This window comes from Neomonachus schauinslandi, chromosome 3 (genome assembly GCF_002201575.2).
Source record: "Neomonachus schauinslandi chromosome 3, ASM220157v2, whole genome shotgun sequence".
In the NCBI taxonomy this organism is placed as follows: Eukaryota; Metazoa; Chordata; class Mammalia; order Carnivora; family Phocidae; genus Neomonachus; species Neomonachus schauinslandi.
In genome coordinates, this window is record NC_058405.1 from 127,369,262 (window position 1) to 127,378,888 (window position 9,627).

The following is a 9,627-nucleotide window of genomic DNA, read 5'->3' on the forward strand; positions in this document are numbered from 1 at the left end:
GAGCTAGAGGACATAATGCTAAGTGAAATAAGTCAGAGAAGAACAAATACCATATGATTTCACTCATATGTGGAATTTAAGAAACAAAACAAATGATCATAGGAGGAAAAAGAGGCAAACCAAGAAATAGACTCTTACCTACAGAGAACAAACTAATGGTTACCAGAGGGGAGGTGGGTGGGAGATGGATTAAGGAGTGCATTTGTGATGAGCACTGGGTGTTGTATGGAAGTGTTGAATCACTAAATTTTACACTTGATACTAATATTACACTTTATGTTAAATTAATAGGAATTTAAATAAAAACAAACAAAAAAGCCCATTGTTAAACACAGCCTCTGAATACCTTTCTATTTTATCATTACTTATTGGAGAATTTTCTTGAAATCCACACCCATTCTGTCTTTGTATGGTTTTTGACTATTATTGTAAGTAGTCTTAAGTTCAGTGATTTTTGAATATATATTATCAGATATATAGGCACATATATAGTTTAAAAAATAGTAAAGGAAGGAAGGAAGAACAGACCCATGTGCTGAAGATATAGAACCAATTAAGGCATAAAAGTGTGAACATTTGGTAACATAGATAATAATACTAACCACAATAGACTTCATTTCTTTAGCAATAGTTATGTATGGTCTAGAGGATAATAAAAGTGTGAAGTAGATTTGTTTTTCCTTCTACACAGTATGTTTCATTTACACGTTCACTAACATAGTTCATTTTTACTTCTAGAATCATAATAGTCATTCTATACTAATCTTTTTATGAATGGCAGAAAAGTCAATGAACAGATTAAATAATGTCACCATTAATCTCAAAGAAATTACATATAATATATAAAACAATATATGTAAAATATAAATATACAAAAATATATTTAGAAGAATGACATTTTCTATAAAATCAAGTACCAGCATTCAGTCACATGAAAAGGATATGAATGTACCAAAATCTTAATAGCAATTTTCCTAACAGGGTTTAGCGGAGTTAAAATATACAAGGCAGAGGTGGCACTGAATCGGAAAATTGCCTTCCCTTTATTCAATACTATAAAAGTCTGGAAAAGAAAATATGAAAAAAAATTACTGGATTAGACATGTGGCTTACTTGAAGAGCTTAAACACATGAAGAACTTTTTACCTGATTTGTTTATTCAAACTTGTTTGTTTAAACAAGTTGGTATATTGTAACTATAAACATGTTAGATGTGTCTCACCTAAATTAACATATAGCTACAAATAAACATATGATTTACTATTATCTAATTTGTCTCTAGAGTTTCAACTTTCTGATACAAACTGATGATCCTACACAAATTTTTTTATCAAATTGTAACTTTACAGACTCCAATTTTATTTAAAGCTTACCATCTGTCTCCAGCTTTGGTAACTTTTTCATATTATTCTGTACATATTGCTACTAAAATAATCTTTTTTAATTTTAATTATTTCAAGTCTTTGAACTCTAAAGCTTATGAAGTCTATTTTCCCTACGGTAGTTGTCCTACTTTAAAATGTTCAAATAGGCTGAATAACCTGGTTTTGCTGATTCTATAGATCTGCTGGTAATACTGAGAAGGGACAGCTGCATTGAGAATTAGGATTAAATACATCATTTCAAAGGGCATTTTGTGGCTAAAACTCTATGACTTGAAACCTATAATCATCAATTTAGCATTTAAGCCATGCTACCCGGTGATTACCCACCACATCTCTCTAGGATCATCTTTTAGTTTTTCTCACTAAGGCATCTCTGCTCCAACCAATTCATTCCACTTGCCAATTCCACTCATAACCCGTCAGCTTCCCCCTCTGATTCTGAAAATGTGTCATAAAATCCTAGAGGAAGGAGGTACCTGAGAGGTCATCTAATATAAATTCCCCCCATTTCAGGTCCATAACAGGCCTGACAATGAAGTCCCACCAACTATTATATCAAAGGTTATTAGTCCTCTCTGCATATTAGAATCTCTTGAGGTGATTTTAAAATTGCTAATATTTAGGTCCTACTCAAAACCAATTGAATCAGAATTTCTGGAGGATGGGCACAGACATGGGTATTATTTTAAAAATTTCCTTAGGTAATTCTAATATGCAGCCAGGGTTGAAAAGCCCTACTCTCGGAAAATGTCCTCAGCTATCAAAATCACCTCCTCCATCATGTCTTTCCAGATAAATCACTGCCTTCTGCTCACTCTCGAATTGTTTCCCTTTACCAGTAAGTCTTAGTGTATTAATTTGCACACATTGGCATGTTGCTTGTAATTACAGTCAAGTAGCAATTTACATGTAGGGTTCATTCCACTGAAGACTAGGTTAGAAGTTGTTATAAACTATTGAGCATAAAAGCCTGTAATCTACTTTTTCTCCATTTTTTTTCACAGTATTTAATAGTGTGGTTTGTAAATAAATACTGTTTTAATTAAGTGCAGGCTTACCTTTAAGATGCCATTTACCTTTAAGACATCAATATATCCATTTGCTTAATAGTATGTTTTTACTCTTAAACTAAGGGCTGTATCCCATACAATCATGTTCACTGACAACATGGTAATGTTTGAATAGGTAGACAGAAATATTTATATTTTGAGTATAAAGGACAGAGAAAACAATTTCTCTGTACACTGCCCTTTCGTATTCAAGACCATGGAGCCAAGCATTACCTAACCAACCATTTTCCATGAACTGCAATCTATAAATTTGAACAATTCTATAAGGAGGGCAAGTAAACATTTTTACTAGCATTGAGATCATCCATAAGGGGCAGTGGATATTGGGAAAACTGCCCTTGAAGCACAAATGCATTAAAGGATTTTCTTGAATTCACAGGATTAGATCATTTAATATTACAAACAGTCTAGATCCATTTAGGCATTCAATGATGTTCACAATAATTTATTTTATTTTATTTTTTTAAAGATTTTATTTATTTATTTGAGAGAGAGAATGAGATAGAGAGAGCATGAGAGGGGGGAGGGTCAGAGGGAGAAACAGACTCCCCGCTGAGCAGGGAGCCCGATGCGGGACTCGATCCCAGGACTCCAGGATCATGACCTGAGCCGAAGGCAGTTGCTTAACCAACTGAGCCACCCAGGCGCCCAAAGTTCACAGTAACTTAAAGTGCATTTACTCATGCTTTTGTAAGGCAATTTCCCTGAAAAAGCAGTTACCACTTGTAACATTAGGAGAGGAATTTATTTTGAAAAATCTCCAAAAACAGCGTCACAGGAATTAACTGCCCCTTTAAACATGGAATCCTCTGCTCTCCCAAAAGATCAGCCTTCTTGGAACTAATGGGATTAAAAATGACATGCCAAGGGCATATTCATTGAAGTTGCAGGTTCTGGAATACAGCAGGCCTTAAGAACACAATTTCAGTTTATTTCTGGGGAACACCACTGAACACAAAACATTGAGTTCTGAGAAATGAGGAATAAAATACTAATACCCTGCACAGTGAAAGAATAAGAAGGAAGACACTTGAAATTTGGGACTCTGAGGTTATTGAGGGGTGTACCTAAACTGAAAATTATTGGAGAGAGTGACAGATAATTGGAGGAGGGATAAATAGTGTCAACTCCAAAATCTGGTCTCCAAGTAATGATAAATAATGATGTGGCTTAAAAAAATTACTACATATTGATACTAAGGTGATGAAAGTTATAGCTGAAAGTATGGCAAACTAGTTGTGGTTCACTCTGGAATGCTTCTTGCTTTTTCCCAGATAAATATACATCTTATAGGTTCACTAAAATTTTTACTACTCAAGGCAAGGGTAAGATTCACATCTCAGAATAGGATCATATTAAGCAGAGAATTCAAAAAAGTATACAACCAATTTTTTAATGTTTTATTTTATTAATAAATGCCAGATATAGTTTTGCTTAGTGCATAAGAGCTCTGACTGCCTGGGTTCAATCCCTGAATTTACCACTTATGGTGTGTGACTTGGGCAAGTTACCTAACCTCTCTGGGTTTGACATCCCCATGTGTAAAACGAGGCTAACAAAGTACCTGCTTGACTGGTTCTTGGAATATTAAATGAATTATGCCACTTAAAGCACTGAAACAGTGCCCAACAAAGTAGGAGCACAACAAACGTTAGCTATTATGATTATCACTGTCACTATTCTTCAGTTATTACCTGGTCAATTTAAACACCATTGAAATACATTGTGATGTGGCTCATCTGATTATCTGATTAAATTAGGTATGTAAAGTATATCATAATGAATGGCAGCAAACTGTTACATAATGCTTTACAGTTTTGAAGCGCCTTTCACCTGCATTATTCATATAATTAACATAAACTTCATACCATGTTTTTAAATTCCAGAACTTTTCCAAGAGCTTCTTAGGTTAGCTCCTTCAATCCTAACAATCACAAACTACCTTTTTCTTCAGTAGCACATCAGTCTTCATGTTTATAGATACTTCATAAAGAAAAGCAGTGTGCCAACAGTAAAAAGTAAATAGTCTAGATGTCTCCCAAGATGGACCATGGCCACTAGGAATAAATCAAGGTCCAAGTCTGGTTCTCAGACAGGGAGGTGATAAAAAATGACTTTGCTAGCACACAAAGAACAAGTCTGTTTCTTAGCAGCACATTAACCAAGCCTGAAAACCTGACATACAAAATCAGAATGCCAATCTACTTATTTACAACGAGATGTATTACTGTCACATGGACTGAAATAATTGCAGTGGCAAAACCAGCATATTCTTTCCTTTCAAGCAGATCTGTGGGGGGACAAATTATAATAAGGTTCTTTGCTGAGGGTGGAGTCCAAAGAAGCCGACCTAATCAAATGCTGCACAATGTTTAATGACATCTCTGTTAGGTAGCCCAGTGTAGCCCCTCTCCAATGAAATGGCCCTGATTTGCGGAGGAAAATGCTTTCAGGGCTACTACTAAAGATCTGTTTCCCTTGGAAAATGCTGGTGTTTGTCTCTGTTATTCTCCCCAACCCTTAATCTTACCAATTTCCTTTCTTAAGGATACTTCCTTTCTTTAAGTAGCTAATACTTCTAAGCATGTCCCAGTAAGCATACACCTGTCTCTTAAAGACATCTTTGCAAATATGTACTTTGAATCAGTAATTTTAAGGAGAATTTTATTCTAGTTTCTTGGGGGATGTCTCACTGTCATCATCATGTGTAATAATACAGTAACTAAATTTCTTATTTTTCCTTATCACTTCTATAGTGGAGTACTGGAATAAATTATTTTTAAAAATATGTGAATCTATATTAAGTGCCACCTTCATGACACTAGTTTCAAAGGAAAAAGAAAGGGCCTGTTTAACTATTTAAATTGGTTTTATGCCTTCTAGAAAGCATTTTAAAGCTTGCTGTTCCAAGTGTGGCCCGTGTATTATAGCAGCAGGAGTCTCGCTCGAGGACTTGTTATAACGAGATGCAGGATCTCTAGCCCCACCCAGATGTCTGGAATCTGAATCTGTATCTTAACAAGATCCGTAAGTGATGTGTATACACATGCAAGTTTGAGAAGCCCTCCTTTAGGGCAGTAGGGCTGGTTCCACCTCTGGATGGTTAACTGTCAGGTTCTTTACCCCTCACAGATCTTGTAAGATTAAATTGCGCACTGCTTAGAGAATGCAATTTCCTTAACCATTCTTTGTAAAAGGACTGGGTCTGATTAATAAAGGTATCCAATATCTTCTTTAAACTACATACCATCAATTCATGGTGAGATTTATTTATTTTTAGCTTCTGCATAGACCTGTTTTTATGCTTATGAATGTGAAATATAAATTGTGGTTATAAAATGCCAAAATACCCAATTAGGTGATGCAGAATCTATCATCCATTAAAAAAATATATATATTTACTATAAAACTCACAGCTGGTTTAACTTCAAAAAACTAGTTAATTCTGACAGAATTATGTGGTTACTATAGCATTAGGAAGGCATAGTCATAACTTGATTCAAATCATATGTAGATAGAGAAAAGAGGGGTTTTTTTTGTCTTTTGTTCTTGAGATTTTTTTCACAGAGTGATGTTTTAACAATAGTAGGTGTGACTGTGCTTGTCAATGTATTATCTTCTTATAGGAGGATGCTAAGTAAGATTATTACCCTTTAGAATACAAATCTATTGTGAGGAAACTTCAAGCCAGTTAAGAACTAAAAAATAAGAGGCACATATGCCCATAGATCTTCTTTTGCATGTTCTTCTGTTGTCTACCATGTGCTTAAACATGTCAGTGATAACAGATATTTTGCTTTGTAGGTGTCAATTTTAGTTTTGACTCTCTCAGTTACTGTGGAATTGAAGAAATTGTTTATCTCTCGTATCTCTTCACTGTAGCCAAATCTTGACATCATTTCTTATAAATGTTTCTGTTTATTATACTGTGTTTAAAAGTGGAAATAAAAAGTATAAAATCTTTAACCATAGAAAACTTAGGATACAGTATGTATATGAGCCAGAGAAAAGTATGTTAGTGTTTAATTAAGGACTTAAATTTGGAAATATAACTTAACTTTTGAAAGTATAAAATCAACACTCACTTTCTTATTGATATAGTACGGGTCCAGGTCCTCCAAGGGCTCCGACACCATCTCTGGAGGGATGTCTCCGTAAATAAATGGAAGGTTCTTCCCAGCTTCCAAGTCACTATTTGGCTTTGGTTTGTTCTCGTCATCATTGTCTTGTTCTCTCTTGGACTTTTTGGCTTTCTCTTCTGCAGCACGTTTTTCGATAGCAGCAAGAGATTCTCTAGTAAAAAGGCGGAAGCTGTCAGGCCCCGGGGGTACCAGCAGTGCCTGTGCCATCTTTTCATCCTGCACATTTAATTACGTGTAGCTTCTTGCATAAGAATTGCCTACCAAGAAAAAAAATGCACGAGAGTTAGGAAAGCAAGTGAGTGAGAGGGATTAAGAAAATCAACCAAGATGTCATTTAATGTTTCTTCGGGTGATTTCTTTCCTAGTATATTAAGAAAGGAATATTACTTTATTTTTGGTGAAAAAATTGGTTTCTTCTTCAATGCATAGACATCTTTTCTTTCTCAGTGCGCAGTAAAAACATTTTACAGTGTTCCTTTGGGGATTCATCTAGTAACTTTAAAAATATAAACATTTTAGTGCTGCACTACAAATTTTAACCTGGGAGCATCATTATCCAATCTGATTTTCAATAAGTCAATTTTATAAGTCTATCAAAGTCTGGTCTGAGAACTCTGAGCCAAAACATATTATAGTATACTTTGGTAAAAAGAGTAATGTCAGTAATACTTGTCAGTGAAATTACTTAAGGACCCATCATTCCCCCTGCCACTCCTTTTATTACATCTTACTAGCTCTCCAAATAAAGAAATACAGTGGTATATGCCTGACTCATAAAATCTCAGAATAGGAAAAGAAGTTTCGCCTAATCTAACCACTGTCCTGGTTATCAGCATCATCATCATTGACCCTTGGTTCTCCAAACAAAGTCTGACCATCAGCAGCGACAGAGAAGTCAAAACTGTTTTTTTTCTTTTCTTTTCTTTTTTTATCCAAAGATTTTATTTGTTTATTTGAGAGAGAGAGAGCAGGAGCAGGGGGAGGGGCAGTGGAGAGGGAGCAGCAGACTCCCGCTGAGCAGGGAGCCTGACGTGGGGCTCGATCCCAGGACCCTGAGATCATGACCTGAGCCGAAGGCAGACACTTAACCGACTGAGCCACCCAGGTGCCCGCCAAAACTATTTTCTTTCAGCTTTTTACCCTGGATCCTTCTGAAGCTTCTGGGGCAATGCAGAATGTATTTCCTTTTCCAGTCTGCTGTTATTCAACTATTCCAAGACACTTTTCATATTCTTTCTGAGTCTTCCATTTGGTGTAGTGGTTAGAAGCATGGACTATGGAGCTAGACTCTCTCTGTTCTTAACCCTGGCTCTGTCATTTATGAGCTGTATGACTTTGCAAAATGTAACCCCTTAGTGCTTCAGTCTCCATTTATAAAATGGGGATGCTATGAGAACTGACCTCCCAGATTATCATAAGGAATAAATGAATTAATTTACATTAAGTGTCTAGAATAGTTTTGGAATTAGTAAGCACTGTGTTGGTGTCAACTATCATCATCTAATTATCTTTTGTTCCTTCAGCAATTTCCTCTGTTGTGGTTTCAGGCATTCTCAAAATTCAAGCCACTCTCCTTTAAGTAAGGCCCTGACTTGGTGGAACCACAGCTGACCATGGAACTCCAGGAGTGGGCTAGGAAGTACAAAGTACAGGGGCGTATTCACACATGCCAAGCAACTGTCTGGGATTAGAAAGGAAAGAAGTCAGGCACCTGCTCAATTCTTCAGGAAAGGTAAAAAAAATTCTGCTAGAAATGTGACAGAACTGTCAAAAATATAAGAAACTGGGTTTCTTGTATTTTCTTGTATTTTGAAACATAAGTTAATGGTTATTTTATTTTGCATTGTGCCAGAAATCACATTTAAAAAATTAGGATAGAAAATAGAAACAATAACAACAAAATACAGTGAATACATCAGTCTCTTATAGAACAATCTACAACCATGACATCAGGATAATCATCAAAGTCATCTGTGACATTTTCCCTATGCCAACCACCCACCCTATCTCTGCCCCCACACTTATTCTGGTCTCCATAGTAGTTTATCCCTAAATGGCTTTTTAATTCTTAGCTGTTTAGTGCATGGATATACTAAGCTTACAAACAATGAGAAACTCTAGATCTTACAGCAACACAAGAAAAATGATATAGACTAAAAATGATTGTAGATCATTATATATGTTTTTTGAGTTTATATCTGAATTACTAGTTCCCTGGTCTATTCCAATGACTGAAGTATTTTTAATAGCTGTGTCTTTTCATTGAATTAATATTTGTAATATGACATTGTTATATTTTCTGCTACTATGAAGGTATAAGTAAGTTATAATATAAAATATCAGATGTCAAAAAGCTGTGCCATTTTTGGCACTAGCTCTGAAAAAGGACTTCTGATTTGTGGTGGGATGGGGATTTTTTGTTTTTTTGTTTTGTTTTGTTTGTACTCCATCGGGTGAATTTAGAAGGCACAAAATAAAAAGTCGGTTCATTTTTTTATAAAAATAGAATATTCTCAAACCTTCTAATTCAACTATTTATTTTGTGCCTTCTACATTCATGGCAAATGGCACAAACTAGAATTAAAGTTTTTAGCCATTTTATGTCCATTTTGATGTCCACATAGCCCAACACTAGGCTGTATGGAAAAATCACATTTATACTTTTGAATATAAGGAGGAGTTTGCATATTAACTGCGAGCCTTAGATACCCAGAGACGTGTAATCTGCCTGTCTCTCATCACCTTTCATGAACTGAATGGATAAGGTTCTTACCAAGTGCTAAATGAAAATGAAACAGTATGACAAAGCTATCTTAAGACATTTCTATGAAACATGGTTGCTTTCTCACGGGAGAAGAAAGGTTACTTTTGTATTTGAGCATTTAGTTAAACTAATTTTTGTTTCTTTACTAACAATGGAATGAAAAACATGCAGCAATCAGATTCTGAGTTCTGGGTTCATATTGAGCCTGTCATTAACAGTTTACTTATGACATTTAACTTTCCTCAACCTCAGTGTCATTCAAATAC

The 9,627-nt window shown here is 35.3% G+C and overlaps 1 protein-coding gene across 6 annotated transcripts in view; it reads right to left on the reverse strand.

The window, feature by feature from the left end:
- Positions 1 to 6,804, reverse strand: part of SCN3A (sodium voltage-gated channel alpha subunit 3) — an 87,493-nt gene extending 80,689 nt beyond the window's left edge. For all 6 annotated transcript variants that reach the window (XM_021703131.1, XM_044913663.1, XM_021703132.1 and 3 more), the window contains exons 1-2: positions 6,541 to 6,804; positions 945 to 1,063 (exon numbers count right to left, since the gene is read on the reverse strand). In XM_021703131.1, coding sequence (XP_021558806.1) covers positions 945 to 1,063; positions 6,541 to 6,804 — 383 coding nt within the window. The remainder of the gene's footprint in view (positions 1 to 944; positions 1,064 to 6,540) is intronic.
- Positions 6,805 to 9,627: the final 2,823 nt, after the last annotated feature.